Source organism: Staurois parvus, unplaced genomic scaffold (assembly GCF_062004578.1).
Source record: "Staurois parvus isolate SC_StPar_1 unplaced genomic scaffold, SC_StPar_1.0 ptg000696l, whole genome shotgun sequence".
In the NCBI taxonomy this organism is placed as follows: domain Eukaryota; kingdom Metazoa; phylum Chordata; class Amphibia; order Anura; family Ranidae; genus Staurois; species Staurois parvus.
Window position 1 is genome coordinate 129,532 of NW_028318492.1, and position 24,618 is coordinate 154,149.

General features: G+C 39.6%; 1 protein-coding gene across 1 annotated transcript in view; it reads right to left on the bottom strand.

The window, feature by feature from the left end:
* Positions 1 to 23,394, bottom strand: part of ZPLD1 (zona pellucida like domain containing 1) — a 130,903-nt gene extending 107,509 nt beyond the window's left edge. The window contains exon 1 of the mRNA XM_089652898.1: positions 23,289 to 23,394. Within this exon, the coding sequence (XP_089509024.1) occupies positions 23,289 to 23,394 (106 nt within the window). The remainder of the gene's footprint in view (positions 1 to 23,288) is intronic.
* Between the last annotated feature and the right edge of the window lie 1,224 nt (positions 23,395 to 24,618).

Sequence of the window (24,618 nt, forward strand, 5' to 3'; positions counted from 1 at the left end):
TAATAATCCTATAATGTATATTACAAAACAATATAGACGTTACCTCTTATTGAGTTTTCACTTGTTGTTTGTGTTTGGATGGAGATTAGGGCTGCTCTTGTATTATTAAGCCTAAAAGTAATTTTAAATTTTAAAAAAGTCCCCCACCTACAGCTAACCAACCCAGTATGCCAGGCATATTGCAGCTGGTAAATGCACAGCAAAGGAGTTACCTGCATGCAGTCCCCCTGCTATGCTGATACCAACCCCCACATCCTGCAGTGTTTGGGGTGCTTTGAGGGGGTTTCCAAAAAACACCAGACCCAAAGCACCCTGGCCCAATGCATGGCTGGGATTTATGTTTCTGTCACCTGCCTATACCTACCTACTCCTTTGGACTAAGCAAATAAATAAAGTTACAACACACATCCTTTATTGTTCTATTTTGTATTTCAATGGTATTTTATTAACATTTTCAAACAATTTAACACAGAAGGATTGGAGCAAAAGACACGCCCATGCAGGGGCTATCAATAGCACATCAAAAATAGAGAGAACAGTGCTGTAACACCAGCAATGCAAAATGTGCGTCCACAAAGGGGCTATCAATGGCATAGAAAGATAAAAACAGTGATATAACACCAACAAAAATTCCAGCCAAAGGCAAATATCTACCGCCTCCCAGAATTAAGCAGGAAACAAAGAAGGAAAAAGGGGGAAGAAAAAATAGGAAAACAAGACCAGGAGCAGGGAATCGGGAACATCAATACCATACAGCATCATAAACCTTGACTATCTGGGGAGAGCGTGGGAAAGGTATATGTCAACCATGGCTCCCATATTTTCAAAAAATTTTGTTTGGAATCATTACAGATACTCGACATCTGTTCATTGAGCATCAGAGTGGTCATATAGTTCCGCACCCCCTGAAGAGGAACAGACGGGCCTTTCCAGGCCTGAGCGATTGTTCTAGTAGCCGACAAAAACAAATAGGAAGCCAGCTTCTGCTGATGAGTCAACAGGCCCAGTATGGAACAATGAAGCAAAGCATAATGAGCCTCCCGGCGTATGGAGAGATGGAACAAGGTATAAAGAAGGCCAAACATGCGGGACTAAAAGCCAACCAGTCTCGAGCATGACCACCAGATACAATACATCTCCACAACCCCGAAAGCAGCGATCACTATAGGCACTATACCCAATACCAACAAAACAGTACTTTGTATGCCGCCTCCAGAGTGGCTGTATTAAATGAACATTTAGCTATAAACGACCAGGCCTTATTCCAGTCCTCCAGATCCACGACTGCCCCCAAGTCACGCTCCCACTGGGCAACATATGATAGAGAAGTACTCATTGAGCGTCCATTCAAGGGTGCCTAAAGTAGCAAAACAAGAGTCGGGGCGCCTGGACGTTGTAGGCAAAGTTATTCAAATGCAGATTTCTGATATGGAAAGGCAGAAGTGCCATGCAAAGAGGCCAACCAGTGCCGCAATTGAAGATAACTGAAGAATTCTGCCTGAGGGACATCCCGTGCTTCCCGAAGGGATTTCCAGGTGGGGAAGGACTGAGAAGTCAAAAAGTGTCGCACCTGCTAGAAGCTATTGGCCATCCACCAAGAGAACGCCCCTGGTTGATCTAAACTCGGCAGGAAAAGAGGGTTATTAGTTATTGGGAGCAAAGGTAGAAAGGGCAACATCAAGCCACTGGAGTAGCGAACCGAGTCCCAAACTTGTAGGCCATGGAGCAAAATCGGACTCAGTGTCATTGGGCATAGGGCAGGGGGAGCCATAAAAGTGCAGATGTCGCAATGGGGGCACAGTTAGGTAGTTCCAAAAGGACCCAAAGAGGAATATCAGAGGAAGCGTGAAATATAGGCAGGGGGGCAATCTGGCTTGACTGGTAATACTTAGCTACATTAGGCACCCCGAGACCTCCCTGGAGTTTATGGACAAAAAGTGTATTTCTGGAGACTCTGGGGCATCTATTGGCTCAGATGAAGTGCATAATCCTCGCCTGAATCAACCAGAGAAAATGAGGAGGAACCCACACTGGGAGGGTGCAAAAATGATACAAGGTAGGGGTCAGGCGAATGCCCAGGTATTTCAGGGAAGAGGAAGCCCACAAAACCAAATCTGAGGCCAAAGTAATATTGAGGGCAACAGTCTTATCCAGATTAATACAGAGGCCTGAAATCAAAGAGAACCGCGTAAGGACCTGTTGCAAATTTGGGAGCGTCGTCAAGGGATTGTGAGAGTCAGGAGGACATTATCCACAAAGAGGTTCAACTTAAACTCCTGTCCCGTGTATGGAAACCCTGATATATTACAATCAGCCCTAAGTGCTATAGCCAGTGGCTTGAGCACCAGGGACAGGGGGCATCCCTGTCTTGTCCCTCGACAAATAGGAAAAGGATCCGAGAAATATCCTGCATACTTAACCGAAGCCGAGGGGGAAGAGTACAGAGCCTGAATCCAAGAAAGAATAGAATCCCCAAAGCCCCAATGGGACAGCACAAACCAAAGGTATTCCCAGGATAGGGAATCAAAAGCTTTTTAAATATGTCTTGCAACAGTAGGAATCCCAGGATTTTCCACTGCTGCAGAAGATGTATAAGGTAGACCACCTTACGAACGTTAACATCCGCCTGTCTCCCGGGGACGAAACCTACTTGGTCCCTGTGGATCAAATTACGCAAATATTTATTGACACAAAGGCTGAGAATCTTGCTCAGTATCTTCAGATCTTCATTAAGAAGAACTCTGAGCACGTCTAAAGAGGGCAAAGAACCCTGTTAGAATTAATTGAAGTAACCAGCCAAAAGGGTGCCAGCAGGGTCGCAAATTTCTTATAATAGAGGCCTGAAAAGCTGTCAGGGCCCGGTGGATCGTAAAGATTTGATAGCTTGAAGTACTTCCGATGTGGTTACACAGGCATTGAGGGCTACATGCGCTGCTTTGGACAATCCAGGAAGTCGTAGATCTTGGAAGAACGCTTCTGTCCGAGCTACAGGGAAGGCATCCAGCTTGGTGTATAGGTCTGAAAGGAAGTAAGAGAAACATGAAATGATCTGCTGGGGGTTGGAAGTGCAGCCCCCCACAGGGAGTTGTAACCAGACCAATGTGTGGGGCCTCTCCACAGAGTTTAGTTTCCTAGCCAGCATTGGGCCCAGCTTATTAGCACAAGTATAAAATTTATGTTTGGTCCAACACAAGGCCCGTTCAACCTCCGAAAAAGCAAGCAGGTCCAATTCTGCAGCCAGAGCATCCCTTTTCTGGGACGTGGATGGGTGCAACTTCCAACGAGCATCCACAGATGCTAGCAGAGAATGAAGGTCTGAAAGAAGATGCTCCTGCTTCTGCTTCCAGGCCGCAGCTAGCTGTATGATATGGCCCCACACCATGGCTTTATGTGCCTCCCACAGGGGCACTGCCAAAGAAACAGATCCCGAGTTTTCGTATGAAGGATTCTTTTTGTTGGCAGGTAATCTGAGTGGTCAATAAAGATTTGTTAATGCGCCAGTGCTCTGACCAGGGCGAGGAAGGGATAGATATTCCCCTGACTATGAGAAGTTGTTGGACATGCATAAATATGTGGTCAATTCTGCAGAAACTGTTATGGGGATTTGAGTAGAACGTGAAGTCCTGCTCAGCTGGGTGAAGTTTCTGCCAAACGTCCACCAGCCCCGCAGTCTGCAAAAGAGAACTCATACGTTCCCCCAACACTAAGTCGCGAGAAGGGGACGCCCCCTGGGCATACAGACTATCTAGAGCAGAATCCAATGTAACATTTGAATCCCCCAAAAGAAAGAGAAGACCCTTGGAGTGTCGGGAAATGATGGTGCAAAGATGTGAGAAAAATTTATGCTGAAAGTGATTGGGGGCATAATAGGGGACAAAAGTGACCTCCTGGTCCCAGAGGGTGCCCTGAAGGAGCAAGTACCTACCCGTGGGGTCCGCTATATTCTGAACACAGATGAAGAGGAGATTACATTTAAAAGCTATCAGAACACCCCATCGTTTCTCAGGAGCTGATGCCATGTAGAAAGTGGGATAATAAGGAGAAAGATACCGTGGGGCGGAGGACTGGGAAAATCTGGTGTCCTGCAAACATTCCATGTCAATCTGTTGCAATTTGAGGTTATGGAAAACTTTAGACCTTTTCTAAGGTGAATTAAAGCCTTGGATATTTTGTGAATGTACTTTCAAAAGGGGTGAAGCCATGGCAAAATCATCAGAATCCGCTCAGCAGAAAAAGGCATAAGTCGGCCAGCACTTTCCATTCCCAAAGACAGTTGGCAGGGTTGCATAAGACAAGAGCGGAAAAACCAAAAATGGAAGGAGAACAAGAAAGGAAAAGAGGAGAAAGACATAGAAAATATGTACAAGAGCACAATCGTATCACACCAATGGTGAAGTGCATCCTACACTCAAAGGATACCTGTTGGGGATAGCTCTACCACAGGACACATGGCTGCAAATGGATACATCAGAAACATCAACCCGCTAACAGGAACCCAACCAATGGCGCAGGGACCCATAGCATTCTACAATGGCAAAAAGGTATAGTCCTCAAGTCCAGGAGGTGACCCCCCCACCCTACAACGTAACCCAAAGGGAGCCGGGCGGGTAGTGCCCAGTCATGGAACACTATCAAACTGGGAATGCCTAAAAGGCCAAACTCACGGTCCCATCAAAAGGATTCAATGGTGAAACAAAATGGAGGAAGTCCTGGATACTTCAACCCGTAGAAGACCATGATGAACTGGATCGTAGAGGGGTCCGAGGGAGGGCCCTCTTCCTTCTGTATGTCTTCTCCCAGAGGCGGCCCAGAGGAAGCGGCTCCGCTGGAGATCCAGAAGAATGTTCTAGCGGAAGAAGGTTTAGGGATTCCAGGAGAGCGTGGGCCTCCTCCGGTGTGGCAACAGAATGGCTGTGGCCCTGGTAGGCGAAGGTAGGGTGGAATGGAAAGCCTTATGCGTATTTGATTCTATGATTCGCCAGGACCGAAGTGAAGAGCTTCAACTGGCAATGTTTCTGGAGAGTGATGAGGTCTGGGTTGTTCCTGGCCACCAAGAGGATGGTCTTCTTAGTGTGATATTAGGTTCATTTGATGATAATGTCACTTGGGAGCCCCTTCAGTCATCTTGGACCCAATGCATGGTGAATGCGGTCAAATTCGAGCCGGTCAATGGGAATAGCGGAAGTCAGCTCCTGGAACATGGCAGTAGTGGTTGAGGTAAGATCCATAAGGGTTTCTGGGATACCCCTTAAGCATAAGTTGCCACGACAGGAACAGTTCTTGAAATCTTCAAGCCACAGCAGCATGTCCGCCAATTCTTTCTTGAGGTTGGAACAGATCCTGTTCATGAAATTCAATGACTGTGGCCATATTTATCCTCAAAATCATTTGTCCGAGTTGCCAGCTCCCTAATTTCTCATGAGAGATGTTCTGCCAGCTTGGAAGTAGTGGAGGACATTTCTGTCTGCAGCATGGACTTGAAGCAATCCAGGAGTTCAGCATCCCTCAGAGCCAGGGTTGGGGACTGCAGGGGCGCCTTTGATGTGAAGTCCGCTTCGTCAGCGGGGTCCAATTCACCCATGGGTAGCGGTAGTGGGGAATCTAAAATTGGGGCCGGTGCTTCAGATGCAGCATCCGTCTCGGCAGGACATGCCTGAGGCATGGGTGCTCCCCATTTTTTTGCCCATTGGTTTGGTGGAAGAGAGCAATCCAGGGGAGAGGAGGTTCGGCCAATGTGTCCAGTGGGTGAGGAGTGCACCTACCGAGCAGCTATAATGGATGCTGCTCACGAGCACCCCTTATTCTATTTTGACTAATATTTATTATTCCAGGTTCCAGCAATGTTCAAAGATGTCCCACAGTATCTGATCCAGTGCTGGCAGGGCAGAGGAGAAAAGAACATAGTGCTCTTTTCTCACTGCTTAAAGTACCATTTGAACAATGCTGGGTTTTCTGCATTAAGCATTAGGCATGAATTTATGTGCACAAGGAACTCTGGGATGGAGGTTCCCATGATACCATTGCCTATATTTAGACTTCATCCAGATAATACCAATGATGTAACATCGCTTCCCATATTTGAACTTAGGGTTCTATGAGCTCATAAAACTATGCCCAGCATGGAAAATCTGACAGTGATCAAGTAAAGCATTGAGGAGGGAGGATTATGTTCCTTGTTCCTCTAACCTGACACTGAATCGAATGTCATGGGAAACCTTCGTACATAGTTGGAACCTGGAAAAGCAAATATTAGCTTAAGTGTAACTAAAGGCAAAACTTTTTAGTTTTGGATAGGGTAGAGAGGGATTAGAACACCTGTCAGTTTTTTTATTGTTGTATATGCCTCCATTAGGTAGATTCACTCTCTCCATTTGTTTTGTTTACTATTAACATTGAAAGTGAAAGTAAAATAACATTGAACAATCATTCACATCTGCTCTCCTGGCTGCATTGTCTTGGTGTGATCTGACATTGTCAAGAAATATTAAGTTTAATCCTACATGTTCTCTGAGTAAATCGATCCTTAGCAAAAAAGACATCACCTACATTATCTCTGCTACTTCCCATTATGGGAAATGATGTTTTTTTTTCCCAGGCATTCAGGACCCTTTCTTCTTAGTACTTTGATCACTTTAGCCTCCCTTGGTACTATCCCTAAAGCCAGTTCCTTGGGACCATAGAGATAATGGCAGCTCTTAAATTTATTTTTTGTTCCATGTTTTATTAGGGTTTCAAGGAGTATTAGCAGCAACATGTAAAGTAAGTCAAACAGAAACAAAATAAGATGCATAAACAAGAATAAGATTAGCTCTTACATTTCTTTTCTTCACTTCCCTCAGTAGCCATGTTTGGGTGCCCTTTAAGCTCTTTTGAAAGGGAATGCTCTTAATCTTGCACAGCCAGATACATTTTATGTATATTTCTTCTGCAAACTGCTTCAGCAAGAAGAATTTACCTTTCCCCCATCTTTCTTGGAACACTGGGAAAAACAGCTCAGTCTGACTTTCACCCTGAAACCTTGGGAAAAATGTAGATTTTCTTCCTTTCTATTAAATCATATCAGTAATAAATACCGAATCTGGGTATAAGACCTTAACGTGATGAGAACAGACAGCCAAGATACTTCACTATTTCTTCCCAATCACTTCAGCTCACTGTTGGAGATGAGGGAACAACATTAGAGATATCCTTCATATTATTAGGTACTACCCAAAACTTGATCACTTTTGCCACCAGGTTCATACTATTGTACAGAAATTTCCAGACCACCTAGTGCCCAAATCTTCCAAATTTTTCTGCTACACCACAATAAAATGCCAGAAGATACAAAAATTCTCTCTTGAATTATATGGTGAATGTACCTCGTGCATGTATTTCTGAACTTTGGAAACAGCCCACTTCATCTATAGTAAAACAAAGGTTTGACAAATAAATTATTTCATGCTTATGGAAGACCTTGTCAGTTCCCTTATTGATACCGCCAGTAAATTTTCAATATCTGGCATTACTGCCTTGAATTAAAAGCTACAGATGACTACAAATCCTATACGCCATTGGAATAATTGAACCTCCTCTCCCCATATTTTCTTTTTTTCACTCATTGCCCCCTACCCCAGTACCAGTCTGTCGAGAGGAATACTCTTTATCTATCCATTCCCATACCCCCTATAGTATTTACCAGATCTTGCCCTGCCAACCTTTATAGAGTAACTTGACATTCTATCTTGAGGGCAGTACCTTATTTCCATTCACCACTCTATCTACTGCTATTTCCCTCCCCTTTTTTTATATAGCAAACTTTGCCATACATTTTCAAACTATGCAATATTATGATGCAGTTTATCATTATAAATTCCTATGTGCATGACTGTCATATACTGTACATTGTGTGTAACAACATTATCTTGTTTCGTCACAATGCCTGTGTCTGTGGTTGAGATTATGTTTCTGCATTGTAATCTTTTTTTGGTGCTAAAATAAAAAATGTATAAAACAACAGAAATGTAAGGCAAATAGCTATTTGTATAAATATATATATATATATATATATATATATATATAAATACAATATTTTATATATATATATAATATATATTTATTTATGTATTTATTTATATACATAAGCAATCACATGACTTCAGTTCTTAATTGTATAAAGAGCTCAGAGAGGTGGGGGTGGAGAATCCTTCTGATGATGGGGGGGGCATGGCAGCAGGAGCTTGAATGAAGCACAGGCACAGGCCAGTGTAAAATGTAGAGACAGAAATACACTGTGAGAATTGGGCAGAGGGTCATGTTAGCAGGAGGCAGAGAAACAGAAGTACACTGATCTTTCCAGGGAAATGCTGTGCAGGGGGGAAGCTGTCAGCAGGAGGCAGAGAAACAGTAGTACACTGATCTTCCTAGTGAGGAGCTGGAGAGAGAACTCTGACCACTAGAATGCGAGCAGCCTGGGCTCCCAAGTAGAATGCAAAGAAGCCAACTGCTAATGCTGGGATGAAAGAGTGTCCATGCCCTGGTTTGGTAAGTTTGAAATAGAAAAGTAGGGGGACTGGCAGGATCACCAGGTATTTTACACAGGAAGCAATGCAGAAAGAACAGAATACTTTTTTAATACAACTACATATTAAAAAAGACACAAAAAGTATAAGAAATAAGAAATATTGGGGTAACATACACTTTAACATCTTTATTTATTTATTACCCACACACACTGGTGGGCTGGCTCGGGGTTAAGGGAATACCTTTTCTAAGAGCTATCCTCCCAAAGCACTCCTAAATATGTAAGGTCATGTGGACAGGTATAAACATAGCAGGGGGGGTACAGTTACCCATCTCATACTAAGGTTGACAGAGCTTTGTTGTGGAAAGTATTCAGCTAGTGACTGAATTCCTCACTGGACAAGTCACAGGAGCATAGGGGATCTGCTGCAGAATACTTCACATGGCAAAATGTTGGCCAGTCATTGCCAAATATCAGCTGCTTTTTTTTTTTTAACAAACGGGTTCTACTCTGCAAAAAAGTCTACAAGTATAGTGAGCCAAAAGCAAGGTGCAAGGAAATTACCATCCTGTTACTTAGCAGTGATTTCATAAGGCAGGTAGTAAGTTTGACATGATGTTAGCAAGCTGTACAGTGCATGCACAGGATCATAGACATGTGAAGCTACCAAGAAGAGAAGACACTTCCTTTGGAAAAACAGAGCTTATGGTTGCTTGCTGCATTTTAGCTGACAGTTTTCAGTGGATCATAAAAATAATATTATAGGTAATATTTTATAGCTAAAACTGCTGGGGACTAATTGAAATGTAAAAGATGTGGCTGTGGATTAAGTTGTGCTTTGAGTATGTCTTGGTTCTGGACAATTCACCTGGTATTCACATATCTCTGAGCATCAGGTTACATTGGGCAGCTCAAGACAGTAGCATTTAAATTGCCCATTTAAAAGTCATCAGAGCAAGGATATATCTCAATACAAAGAAGATCCTGGATTCTAATTGTCATTTTTTCTATTTCTTTTATGACTTTATTCCTTCAGTAAATGAAATAATCACCTTTACCAACATCTCCCATAAATATGTATAATGGGTCACTTCTAGTTAATTAATGATGATATTATGATAACATTAATATAATGATAAAGTTTATGTTAATTCAATTCGGGAAAAAGTGAAAAAGCATTCTTAAAACAGGAACAGTTCTAAGCCCTAATTCATAACCTTCGTAAAAATAAAAGATTTAACTCTAAAATGAAATAGTCTTAATGATTTACCAGATCTGGATACCCCATGTTGACGCTGTCATACAGACAAATGTTCTGCATAAACAGAGGCCCACCCAAGTGCCTGGTCTCATAGTTGCTTGTGTAAATTCCACTTTGTTTCAGGCTGAAATAGGAGTCATCACTCACTTGTTAATGGTTTTCTCCAGGTTCATTGTGTATTTAACATATGAATAACAGTTTCTGTGTGCATTCTTATTTGTTCTTGTATTGTAGACTGAGATTCCCTTTGTTCAGATTATATTTTAAAGATAAAACTTTATGCTTGTTTTTAAAAAAACATATATGTTGATAAAATGCATTTCAGTTGTAACAGCTCATTTTTTTGGAAGAAAGTAATTCCATATTTCCTATCAACTTCTTCAGTAAATTATCACAATTTTATTGGCATAAACTGAATCATCCAGATGAAAAGCCCAGAGCAAGATGAAATAAGGAGTTCAAAAGCACACATATATTAAATACATGTAAAAAATATTTCACTTTTGATATAATTAAACAAGCATTTGTGACAGCTTAAAAGATAGATGAAAAGCTAGAAGAAAAATAACTGCAAAGCAGTGTGTACATTTTATGACCTATTTTTTAAATGTTTGGAAAAAGGTAGATGCTCTTAATAATATTGTTTAAAGTGGTTGTAAAGGCAGATTTAAGAAAATAAATAACAAACATGTCATGATTTTTCACAGATCACTGTCCCACTGATATTAATTTAAAAAATGCATTTAAAAAAAATCCTGGCCAAAATATACATGGCATTGCTCTGGTCACAGTGTGTTGAAAAAAAACACAAAACAAATGTAATAAAAAATAAAAAAAAAACAAAAGAAAAAATAAAAAAAAATAATTTTTTTTTTTTTTTTTTTACATACTGTCACTAGAGATGAGCGAATCGAACTAGGCGAACCGGAATTCGAGTCGAATTTCAGGAAATATTCGATTCGTGTCGAAACCGAAATTTTGCCTACTTCGGGTGCGCGAATCGAACATTTCCCGATCAGCCGGCAAAAGTGTCCCTGCAGTGAGCTCCGCTATTTCTGACAGTTCTCTGACAGAAGGAACACATGTTTAGCGGTTGAAACATTGTATCTATTAGTTTACATTTAGGATACAGATGTTTCAACCACTGTACATGTGAAGAAGTTGTGAGAGAACTGTCAGAAATAGAGGAACTCTGCACATACACTTTTTGCCGGCTTGGAATTATTCTTCTTTTCATCCTACTTCTTCTTCTTCTTCATCCTCAGAAGAAGAGGATGAGGATGAGGATGAAGAAGAAGAAGAAGAAGAAGAAGAAGAAGAAGAAGTAGGATGAAAAGAAGAATAATTCCAAGCCGGCAAAAAGTGTATGTGCAGAGTTCCTCTATTTCTGACAGTTCTCTCACAGCTTCTTCACATGTACAGCGGTTGAAACATCTGTATCCTAAATGGAAACTAATAGATACAATTTGTATCTATTAGTTTCCATTTAGGATACAGATATTTCAACCGCTGTACATGTGAAGAAGCTGTGAGAGAACTGTCAGAAATAGAGGAACTCTGCACATACACTTTTTGCCGGCTTGGAATTATTCTTCTTTTCATTCTTCTTCTTCTTCCTCATCCTCATCCTCATCCTCATCCTCTTCTTCTGAGGATGAGGATGAAGAAGAAGAAGAAGAAGAAGTAGGATGAAAAGAAGAATAATTCCAAGCCAGCAAAAAGTGTATGTGCAGAGTTCCTCTATTCTGCAGATACACTTAGAGGAGCTCTGCAGATACACTTAGAGGAGCTCTGCACATACACTTTTTGCCGGCTTGGAATTAATCTTATTTTCATCCTACTTCTTCTTCTTCTTCTTCTTCTTCTTCTTCTTCTTCTTCTTCATCCTCATCCTCAGAAGAAGAAGAGGATGAGGATGAGGATGAAGAAGAAGAAGAAGAAGTAGGATGAAAATAAGAATAATTCCAAACCGGAAAAAAGTGTATGTGCAGAGCTCCTCTAAGTGTATCTGCAGAGCTCCTCTAAGTTTATCTGCAGAATAGAGGAACTCTGCACATACACTTTTTGCCGGAAACCGCTGTATGGAGTGAATGTCCCAGAACTGTCAGAAATAGACTATTTATGACAGTTCTGGGACATTCACTGCATACAGCTGTTTTAACCGCTGTATGGAGGGAATGTCATGGAACTGTCAGAAATAGACTATTAATGACAGTTCTGGGACTGTCCTTCAATGCAGCGGTTGAAACATTGTATGTATTTGTTTCCATAAATGGATCCATTTATGGAAACAAATACATACAATGTTTCAACCGCTGTATGGAAGGACAGTCCCACAACTGTCATTAATAGTCTATTTCTGACAGTTCCATGACATTCCCTCCATACAGCGGTTAAAACAGCTGTATGGAGTGAATGTCCCAGATCTATCAGAAATAGACTATTTATGACAGTTCTGGGACATTCACTGCATACAGCTGTTTTAACCGCTGTATGGAGGGAATGTCATGGAACTGTCAGAAATAGACTATTAATGACAGTTGTGGGACTGTCCTTCAATGCAGCGGTTGAAACATTGTATGTATTTGTTTCCATAAATGGATCCATTTATGGAAACAAATACATACAATGTTTCAACCGCTGCATGGAAGGACAGTCCCAGAACTGTCATTAATAGTCTATTTCTGACAGTTCCATGACATTCCCTCCATACAGCGGTTAAAACAGCTGTATGAAGTGAATGTCCCAGATCTATCAGAAATAGACTATTTATGACAGTTCTGGGACATTCACTCCATACAGCTGTTTTAACCGTTGTATGGAGGGAATGTCATGGAACTGTCAGAAATAGACTATTAATGACAGTTGTGGGACTGTCCTTCCATACAGCGGTTGAAACATTGTATGTATTTGTTTCCATAAATGGATCCATTTATGGAAACAAATACATACAATGTTTCAACCGCTGTATGGAAGGACAGTCCCACAACTGTCATTAATAGTCTATTTCTGACAGTTCCATGACATTCCCTCCATACAGCGGTTAAAACAGCTGTATGGAGTGAATGTCCCAGATCTATCAGAAATAGACTATTTATGACAGTTCTGGGACATTCACTGCATACAGCTGTTTTAACCGCTGTATGGAGGGAATGTCATGGAACTGTCAGAAATAGACTATTAATGACAGTTGTGGGACTGTCCTTCAATGCAGCGGTTGAAACATTGTATGTATTTGTTTCCATAAATGGATCCATTTATGGAAACAAATACATACAATGTTTCAACCGCTGCATTGAAGGACAGTCCCAGAACTGTCATTAATAGTCTATTTCTGACAGTTCCATGACATTCCCTCCATACAGCGGTTAAAACAGCTGTATGGAGTGAATGTCCCAGATCTATCAGAAATAGACTATTTATGACAGTTCTGGGACATTCACTGCATACAGCTGTTTTAACCGCTGTATGGAGGGAATGTCATGGAACTGTCAGAAATAGACTATTAATGACAGTTGTGGGACTGTCCTTCAATGCAGCGGTTGAAACATTGTATGTATTTGTTTCCATAAATGGATCCATTTATGGAAACAAATACATACAATGTTTCAACCGCTGCATGGAAGGACAGTCCCAGAACTGTCATTAATAGTCTATTTCTGACAGTTCCATGACATTCCCTCCATACAGCGGTTAAAACAGCTGTATGAAGTGAATGTCCCAGATCTATCAGAAATAGACTATTTATGACAGTTCTGGGACATTCACTCCATACAGCTGTTTTAACCGTTGTATGGAGGGAATGTCATGGAACTGTCAGAAATAGACTATTAATGACAGTTGTGGGACTGTCCTTCCATACAGCGGTTGAAACATTGTATGTATTTGTTTCCATAAATGGATCCATTTATGGAAACAAATACATACAATGTTTCAACCGCTGTATGGAAGGACAGTCCCACAACTGTCATTAATAGTCTATTTCTGACAGTTCCATGACATTCCCTCCATACAGCGGTTAAAACAGCTGTATGGAGTGAATGTCCCAGATCTATCAGAAATAGACTATTTATGACAGTTCTGGGACATTCACTGCATACAGCTGTTTTAACCGCTGTATGGAGGGAATGTCATGGAACTGTCAGAAATAGACTATTAATGACAGTTCTGGGACTGTCCTTCCATGCAGCGGTTGAAACATTGTATGTATTTGTTTCCATAAATGGATCCATTTATGGAAACAAATACATACAATGTTTCAACCGCTGCATGGAAGGACAGTCCCAGAACTGTCATTAATAGTCTATTTCTGACAGTTCTATGACATTCCCTCCATACAGCGGTTGAAACCGCTGTATGGAGTGAATGTCCCAGAACTGTCAGAAATAGACAGAAACTGTCACAGAACTGTCCTTCTTCTCATCCTTCTCCTTCTTCTCATCCTTCTTCTCATCCTTCTTCTCATCCTTCTCCTTCTTCTCATCCTTCTCCTTCTTCTCATCCTTCTCCTTCTGCTCATCCTTCTTCTCATCCTTCTCCTTCTTCTCATCCTTCTCCTTCTCCTTCTTCTCATCCTTCTCCTTCTCCTTCTTCTCATCCTTCTCCTTCTCATCCTTCTCCTTCTCCTTCTCATCCTTCTCCTTCTTCTCATCCTTCTCCTTCTTCTCATCCTTCTCCTTCTCCTTCTTCTCATCCTTCTCCTTCTCATCCTTCTCCTTCTTCTCATCCTTCTCCTTCTCCTCATCCTTTTTCTTCTCATCCTTCTCCTTCTCCTTCTTCTCATCCTTCTCCTTCTTCTCATCCTTCTCCTTCTTCTCATCCTTCTCCTTCTTCTCATCCTTCTCCTTCTTCTCCTTCTTCTCATCATTCTCCTTCTTCTCATCCTTCTCCTTCTTCTCATCCTTCTCATCCTTCTTCTCATCCTTCTTCTTCTCATCCTTCTCCTTCTTCTCATCCTTCTCCTTCTCCTTCTTCTCATCCTTCTCCTTCTTCTCATCCTTCTCCTTCTTCTCATCCTTCTCCTTCTCATCCTTCTCCTTCTCCTTCTTCTCTTCCTTCTCCTTCTTCTCATCCTTCTCCTTCTTCTCATCCTTCTTCTTCTCATCCTTCTCCTCCTTCTTCTCATCCTTCTTCTCATCCTTCTTCTTCTCATCCTTCTCCTTCTTCTCATCCTTCTCCTTCTCCTTCTTCTCATCCTTCTCCTTCTTCTCATCCTTCTCCTTCTTCTCATCCTTCTCCTTCTTCTCATCCTTCTCCTTCTTCTCATCCTTCTCCTTCTTCTCATCCTTCTCCTTCTCCTTCTTCTCTTCCTTCTCCTTCTTATCATCCTTCTCCTTCTTCTCATCATTCTCCTTCTTCTCATCCTTCTCCTTCTTCTCATCCTTCTTCTTCTCATCCTTTTCGTTCTTCTCATCCTTCTTCTTCTCATCCTTCTTCTTCTCATCCTTCTCCTTCTCATCCTTCTCTTTCTTCTCATCCTTCTCCTTCTCCTTCTTCTCATCCTTCTCCTTCTTCTCATCCTTCTCCTTCTCCTTCTTCTCATCCTTCTCCTTATTCTCAGCCTTCTTCTTCTCATCCTTCTCCTTCTCATCCTTCTCCTTCTCATCCTTCTCCTTCTTCTCATCCTTCTCCTTCTTCTCATCCTTCTCCTTCTCCTTCTTCTCATCCTTCTCCTTCTCCTTCTTCTCATCCTTCTCCTTCTCCTTCTTCTCATCCTTCTCCTTCTTCTCATCCTTCTCCTTCTTCTCATCCTTCTCCTTCTCCTTCTTCTCATCCTTCTCCTTCTCCTTCTTCTCATCCTTCTCCTTCTCCTTCTCCTTCCTCATCTCCAAGGGCATTTAAATTAAAGGTACAGTGTTCTGCACTAATTTAAAGGCTCTCTGAAGCCTAGAAACCCTTTAAATAAGTCATCTTCGTAGCGGAGAAATTCGCATCGAATCGAATTTCACACTGGAATTCGCCGAATCAGCCGAATCGAATTTTTCATTTCTTCGCTCATCTCTAACTGTCACCAATCAGTGTTTCTGATAACACCAGTTATATGATAACACAGTACTGGACTGGTGACAATATGTAAAAAAAAAACAATTGTGACAAAAAAATTACAACTTCATAAAACTCGCCATGCCTCCTACTAAATATCTTGGACTGTCTATTTTTTAAAAATAGGCCATTTTGGGGGAATTTGTACTATCCTGGCATTTTCTGGCCTGAAGAAATTAGATTGGCCACCAGTGCATCAGGATTGATCGATTGTCAGATATATATATACCATAGTTTGTGGACTCTATAACTTTTCTACAGACAAAATAATATACACTGATTTGGGTTATTTTCATCAAAGAAATGTAGCAGAATACATTTTGATCTAAATTTATGAAGAAGGTTATTTATTTGCAATTTATAAATTTATAACAGAAATGAAGAAAACCATGAAAAAGTTTTTTTTTTTTTGTTTATCAAAAAATAAAAAACTCAGTGGTGAATAAATGCCACCAAAATAAGGCTCTACTTGCGTGAAAAAGATGATAAAAAAAATGTTATGGGTACCGTTTTGAAATTGTCATTCAAAGTGCAACAATGCTGAAAATTGGCCTTGGCAGGAAGGGGATAAAAGTGCCTGCTATTGAAGTGGTTAATGTATTGCACCAAATTCATGAAGCATTTGTGATGCTTTTGGTACTGACAGCGAGTCATACACCAAATTCAGGTAATTCTAAAATACACCATTTTTACATTGTGCCACAACGAATGTGCCAAACTAAAAATAAAATACAGACAGTTCATATCGTATGATACTGGGGAAAATTAAGACCAGTTTGGAGTCTCCTAGTTTGGAGGTTTTACACCGCTTCAACAATCAAAAATATTGGAGGGACTAGCAGATTTTCACACACTGGAGTGAGAGCAATAGTTCTAGCACAAGACCTCCTCCATAACACTAAACCGATCACCTGTAGGGGATTTTGAAGCACTGTCTGTAGAAAATGTATTGAAGTTTGTTGCCATTTCAGGCGCACACAAATTAAGGTTTGACATGTTGGGTATCTATTTACTCGGTGCAATATTGTGTGATATAAAAAAATTGGTGCTACCTCTATTTTATTCTCTAGGGTGTCTTATTTTATAAAATATATAATGTAATGGGATTTTTTGTAAACTTCAGGTCTAAAATAATTTTTTAATTGCGTGCAAAAAATGCAAAAACAGTTCTGGCAGCAAAAGGGTTAAAAGCTGACTTGTGTCCCTCATGTTTAACCGCCTCCCACCCACCATATAGTAAAATGACAGATGCAAGGCGGTTCTCTTGTTCTTGGAGGACACCATATGACGTCCTCCCATTCTAACCATGCAGGTGCCGCTCCGGGAGCGCGCAGCGCGGCGATCGGTGGTGCACTCTGTCCCTCGGACACAGCAGATCACCAATCAATGGAAAGAGCCGAAGATGTTAGCTCGGTCATGTGATCAGCTGTGTCCAATCACAGCTGATCACATGTAAATAGGGAAATGTCGGTTATCGGCATTTCTCTCCTCTAGAGCTGTCACGCTCGAGAGGAGAGGAGAGCTGGTAATCGGCATCCCTCAGAGGGGACATGTACACTGATCATCAGGGCACTGATGATCAGTGTGCCCTGATGATCTGTGTAGCCCCAGCAGTGCCACCTGTCAGTGGCCATCAGTGCCAGCTGTCCGTGCTCATCCATGCCACCTGTCAGTGCCACATTTCAGTGCCTACCAGTGCACATCAATGCCACATATCAGTGCCCATCTGAGCTGCCTTTCAGTGTCAGCCATCAGTGCCACCTATCAATGCCAGTCAGTGCCACCTATCAGTGCTGCCAATCAGTGCCACCTATCAGTGCCGACTATCAGTGCCAGTCAGTGCCACCTATCAGTGTGCATCAGTGCCGCCTATCAGTACCCGTCATTGCTGCCTATCAGTGCCACCTAACAGTGCCAGTCAGTGCCACCTAACAGTGCCAGTCAGTGCCGCCTATTAGTGACAGTCAGTGCAGCCTATCAGTGCCATATATGAGTGCTGCCTTTCAGTGCCCATCAGTGATGCCTGTCAATGCCCATCAGTGCCACCTACCAGTGTCTCCTCATCAGTGCCCATCAGTGCCACCTATCAGTGTCCATCAGTGCAGCCTATCAGTGCTCATCAGTGCAGCCTCATTAGCGCATATCAGTGAAGGAGAAAAATCACTTATTTACAAAATTTTACAACAAAAACTAAGAAAAAACTTTTTTTTTCAAAATTTTCAGTGGTTTTTGGTTTCTTTAAGAAAAAATAAAAAATCCAGAGGTGATTAAATACCACCAAAATAAAGCTCTATCTGTCACAAAAAAAATTATAAAAATTTAATATGGGTACAGTGTTGCATGAGCGCGCAATTGTCATTCAAAGTGCAACAGCGCTGAAAGCTAGAAATTGGCCTGGGCAGGAAGGGGGTATAAGTGCCCTGTAGGCTAGTGGTTAAAGCAACCTGCATCAAAGTGTTTAAATACTGTTTATGGAGTCTGTACAATATTCCTTCATTTTTTTCTGTGAATAATATATACATTTGTTCTGGATTATTGGGCTGAAACGTTGAATACTGTCATTTTAAAAATGTGACGTACAGCAAACTGGTGCTCCTCCTGTTCAAAGCAGCCTTCAAGTGCATAAATACTGTTTTTGGAGTGCGCACAATATTTCTTCCTTTTTCTGCTAAATATACACACTTTATTGTGGATTTCTGTCCTGAAAAATACACATGCCATGTGTCCTTTTGAAAACTCAGTCTACCCTAAGTGTTTAAAATACTGTTTATTGAGTACGTACAATATCCATTTATTTTCCTGGTATATATATATATATATATATATATATATATGTATATATGTTATAATGTGGACTTTTTTGCTAAAAACTATATCCAGTATGTAAATGTTTACCGCTGCTCAAGATAGAGGGACTCCTTCTCTCCAAGCACAACTCCTCCTGTAGTTGCTAGCCCAGCACGTGTGGGGTAATAAATAAGCACTGTCTTTAGCGTAAAACTTGTTTACCTGCCAGTCCCCCACTGTATTTCCACTGTCTGTATTGATTTTATCTTGGTTCAATAAAGTGGATTGTTTGGAGTGCAGCTGATCAGATATCTTTTGTTCTCATGTATCCAGTATATAATTTCAGGAATGTGACCCATAACAAATTGTTTAATACTGTTTTTTGGAGTCTGTACACTAATCCTTTTTTCTCTAAAATGTACAGTGTGGATGTTTATCCTGAAAAGCTACATGGTGTGTGTCCTTATGTAACTACTCCAAGTGTTTAAATACTGTCTATGGAGTCTGTACAATATGACTTCCTTTTTTGCTGTGAAATATACACACACAAATATAAACACATACACAAACACGTGTATTTGAGGGCACATGCCCGACCCAAGGCTTGATGTACTTGTTGTTACTCTGAATAAATGTCTCCTAATCTAACATCAAAAGTGCATTCTTTTGGACATCAGGCGCTCCTTCTTTTCTACTATTCCAATTGCCTGTTAAGGTGTCCACTTCTGTAGTTGTGGCAGCTTAGAGGCATCATGAGATTCCCAACATCATATAGTTAGTATAAATAGGACAGGTAATACTTCTATAAACTTGCTAAGGTTGGTTGTAGAGAGGAAAGTTCTATAGGGAAATGAGAGATGGGCATGGTAAGGGTCGAGCATTCCAGTGCATGCAGATGCAGTTAAGCTTAAATTTAAGTCATTGCTTGTTTTGTATCACATAAGTGTCCCATATTCTCTATACCACTGTACATTTACTCAGCATGTTGTGTATGGATTTTTCCATTAATCATATGTCCTTGATTCAGTTTAGTAAGTCATATATGGAGGGGGGGGGGTCTGTTTCCACTTTCCATTAGGAATCCCAGAGAGTATGTTAATAGGTCCACAGTTTTTGAGGATTCTGCCAGCTTGGAGAGTAGTACATTGATTTATTTCCAAAGGGATGGATGACAGGGCAGGAGTACATGATATGATATGAACTTAGGAACAGAGTTACATCTCCATCATAGATTGCTTCTTTTGGTGTATATAGAATTGTGTGTTATACAAATGCGTTAAAATTTATGTTGATTTTTCTTATATGTTGTGCATATAGAGTTCCCGTGGGCATGTACTATAGCATCCATCAGGATTCTAAAGGTAATTCATGTCCCAGTGTCCTCTCCTATTTCCTCATATAACGATGTTCCAGGAAGGGATACTCTTGAATAGTATATTGTATTTTGTATATTTCACAGATCAGATCAGATCACATTTCCTGGATGGATCCTCATTACACTCCTTTTCAAAAGGAGTGAGCTTATCAAATAGGAGGTTTTAGGTAAAGGGCATGCTGTGTGTCATTTTTTAAATGCAGACTAATTTAACTGAGGTGTATGGGGTTTGTACAATACGCCTTCCTTTTCTTCTGTGAAATGTATACAATTTAATAGGGTTTTTTTTTTTAATGAAAACTGCATGCTGTGTATAATTTTTAAAGTGCAGTCTACTCCACCTTTTTCAACACAGAGTTGCTGATGCTGTCCATGATAATCCTACTATTCCGTAACACCACGTACAGATTAAAAGCATCTCTTAAGCATGTAATTGAATGAATGCTGTATACCACTAAATGCGGAAAATAGAAAGCAGCTAAAAAAGAAACATCATACACAAAATAAACCTGATGATAATGGTCATTCACCCAGAATGTTAATACACCACTTAATTTCAATTGAATCCTTTCAGGAATCTAACCTTGCACCTAGCTCTGAATTTGTTTGCTATCTACAGCTAAAACATTTTCCGGTTCTGGCCAGATCCATCTTTCTAATCATGGCAGATATTGAGCACAGGTGCAATAACAATGCCCATTCTTGAGGGTTTACCTCACTCCTCAATTCTTCCTATTTAGAAGCTAAATTCAATGCAAGTTGAAATGGGAATAACTGAAAAATACATTAACAGAGGAGGACAGAACCAAAATTTAGCAGTGGTTTGGGCTACCATTTCAACCGCCACAGCCAAAAGTTCTTTTATTGTGCTTGTCTTAGAGAACATCTACACAATGCTATTTTGTTGGTACTTAATATTGCAAGGATAGCTAAATATTTACTCTCCAACACTTTAATTCCTATTTTGTTGGCATCTTACTGAATATGTCATCTCAAATATTCCAGTACCTTCTTAGATTCTAACAAACAAGGTGCCACATTTAGTTCACTTACCTCATAGAACAATTATTAGTAAGAGTATGTCAATGTAATTACTCTCAGTTCACAGCATTTGAATGCACTCATGAAGATTATTTAAAAACAGACGGGTCTTGGACCTCCACAAATAAAAACTGACTTTTCTCAGAGATATTATTATGGTGACAAGGGATTGTTTGGAAAACCTATTCTTCCTGAAAATTTAAATCAATGGAACATACATAAAATACCAGAGGGACTCTTTAGGACACATTTCTGAAGGTATTGCTATTTTGGTTTGTTTGTTAACATCCAAGAGACAAGACTTCCAAGATAACAACATTAACCTTCCCCCACTAGCCTTGTGGTGGTCACACATGAGGGTTGGGGATTGGTTACTTCGTTTCCATCTTCCCTTTTTTTTTCTACTTCTCTTTACTACCTTTATTCATCTCCCACACCATTTTATTCTTATATTTCCTTGTTCAACCAACCTCCCATCACTATTCCCCACAAAGGTGTATTCCTTTCTGAATGTATTCTATTTTAATATACATTATGTTTTTATTAACTAATAACTTTAACATAGAATGATATTAAGTCAATATTATGCAAATTGGCAATAATAACATAAATTCAGACCTACATTCTTTAAATATTATATTAAATATGAGTGATTGTGTGCTACTAATGATAAGGAGCTGAAGATTTTATAGTAGCATTAAGAATGGAAATTAAAATGGGTTGTAGATGTTTATCATATAGATTAGAGGGTTTGTAATTATGTTCTTTAGTAATAACCAAGGATCACAAACCCATTATTAAAGGTGCAATATAATAATAATAAATTACAAATACATTCTGTAGTGTATATTGCAGTATCATACATTTTTGCCAGTCTAGCCAAGTTTAATAGAATTTTCTACAATGTTCTATGTTTCTTTTACAAATAGCAGACATTATCAACCTCTGCAATTCTTTTCCTCAGTGAAGGAGATTTATTATGATTCTAATACCTTGAAATTCAAATCTTATAAGGACACAGATAAAAGGTTAAAGTGTGCACTTTTTGAACCTTAGCTCATGCATTGAAATCCAAGTTCAGTAAAACATTTTAAGGTGAAAACTTTATATTAGACCCCATTGTAATATTGCTATAAAAAGTATCATTTTTCAGTATCATTTTTCACTAATAATTATATATATATATATATATATATATATATATATATATATATTCACAATAACACCTCACGTTTAGATGAGAATCTGATTCAGCTTTGCATCTCCAACAAAAGGGACTTAAGTATCTCTAAAACAGTAAAGGAATAGTTTTTTGTCTTTGCAGTCTAGGTCTAATTAAAGACTGCCAAGTGTTGCACATTCGATGTCTATTACTACTAGGGTTTCTGGATTGAAGCTTTTAGTGCATGCTTTTCAGTGTGCACTATGTAAAAAAGCATCATAATATTATACACTTGAACATTCACTATTGTCATAGTTTCCAAAATCAATGCAATTCTTGTAAAATCAACACAACACAACTGAAAGTTGAAAAAAACAAGCAATAAAAACTAATTATCAGCCAACTAACCAATGTTTTTTGTTATCTGGCAAAACATGCTTAAAAAAATGGGGTTGATTTACTGGAAGAGTAGAGACGGTATTTTAGCAAATTAGAGATTGTTCACTTTGCAAATTAAATGTTCACGGATTCAATTTGGTGCATTTATGTTCATTTTGAATACACAGTCTCTCCTAAAGAAAATAAAAAAATTATTTTCCTTGCATATAATTGGATCACTGAAGTAAACACAGTTTCAGTTTATTTACTAAGAGCAGTGAACATTCATTTGAAAAAAGGTAGATTGGTACACAGTGCATGAGCTTTTGTAGCCTATAGTTCAATCAGAGAGATTGGTCTATTTATAAGTTGATTAAAGCTGTATCCACAAAGGTGAAAAAAGAGTTGAACCTCAAATTAGTTATAGACTGCAGTTAGTGCCGGTGCAGTAAAAAAAAGTACAGTGACCTGTACTATAGCTCTTTTGAATTGTCAATCATTTTGGGACTATAAGGAACAATTTATTTTAAATATTTTTTAAAAACATAATAAATAATTATGTAAGATGTTTTCCTTTTTATTTATAGTTATTATTTATAGTCATATGAATGTAATCCAAACTCTTTGGACTGTAGAATGCTGTGTTTTTCTTTGAAATAGATTTAATGATTTTAGCCTAACAAGTTGCCTGTTTTTAAACCCACGTTTTCTGTGTGCAAATCCTCCAAGCATCTCTTACCTGGAAATCTGCTATGTTGAGTGGCATCGCAGTTGTATCCATTAAACTGTGCATCCACTGACATCATGTAAGCTGACAACAACAGTAACAACCATATTGATTCCATGGCCAAGCCTATCAAAATATAATCAGCACAAAAATGATCAGCCCACATTGTTATTTAATGGTTGGTTACTTTAATTTATTACAGTAGCAATAAGCTGTTTCTCCATTGATCTGTGTTTACAACACTACTACATTCTAATGTAATTACCAATACAATAGATTACCAAGAACTGTTTTAAGCACTGTGTAATTGATAAAAATGCATTTCATTTCTAGGCATCGCTATATTAAAAAAAGGCAGTATACTTTAATAATATATTTACTAATATATTTGATAAGTATGTGAAGACTGGTCTACATATAAAATAATGCACATGTAGTGCAACTGTATTTTATGCCTCTTGTACATACATGTCGTAAGAATAAAAAGCATACAAATAAAATATACATATAAGCACTGCATATAAAAAAAACTGGGCATGGGTGGAGCATTTCCTCCCACCCAACTTTGATGAGTCCCTTCTCAACCCATAATCTATGTTTTCTGCTTTACGGGAACCATCGTTTGCTGATACTGCGGTTATTTGGCTATTTTCCTTATCCCCTTCCTTGGAGCCGTACACCCTACCCTACCCTTCCCTTTCTTTCCCCCCTCCCCCTTCCCTTCCTGTCAGGCTCTATTTGATAGTTGTTGTTCACTCTTGTTAGTGCTGCCTGACTAGTATAAATGGGAACCTTTACTGTTCATTTACTGTACACCTCCAATATCCCATTTGCTTACTTATAACCTATGTTGTTGTACTTTAAAACAATAAAATATTTGAACAAGAAAAAAAAACTGGGAGCATTCATCTGTGAAGCTCGGCTACACTTATATTTGGCCTTTCCTATTCTAACTTTAAAAGGAACTTTAGACAGTGTGTAAGCAGAATGTTATGAAAGGGAACTACACAATATGTACAAGGACACATAGCCAGGGCCAAATTGGAGGTTTTCTATTTGCATAACGACTGTATACAGGTTTGAGACATCAGGGTATTTAGAAATTGTGAGCCCAAAAAGGTATATGTAACTTCCTTGTGATTTCAGTTTTTAGATTTATAGTCTTTTAAGTGTACCATTTTGAAATCATCTAAGTACTTGAGTTTACTGAGGGCAAGGGAAACTATTTTTCTTTGTTGCCCATATCCCCTGAACCACCTCTTAGGCACCAGTGGGCTAGCAAACATGCCATACATAAACACTCAAATATTTTACTGAATTTGCAAAAAACATATTTATTACT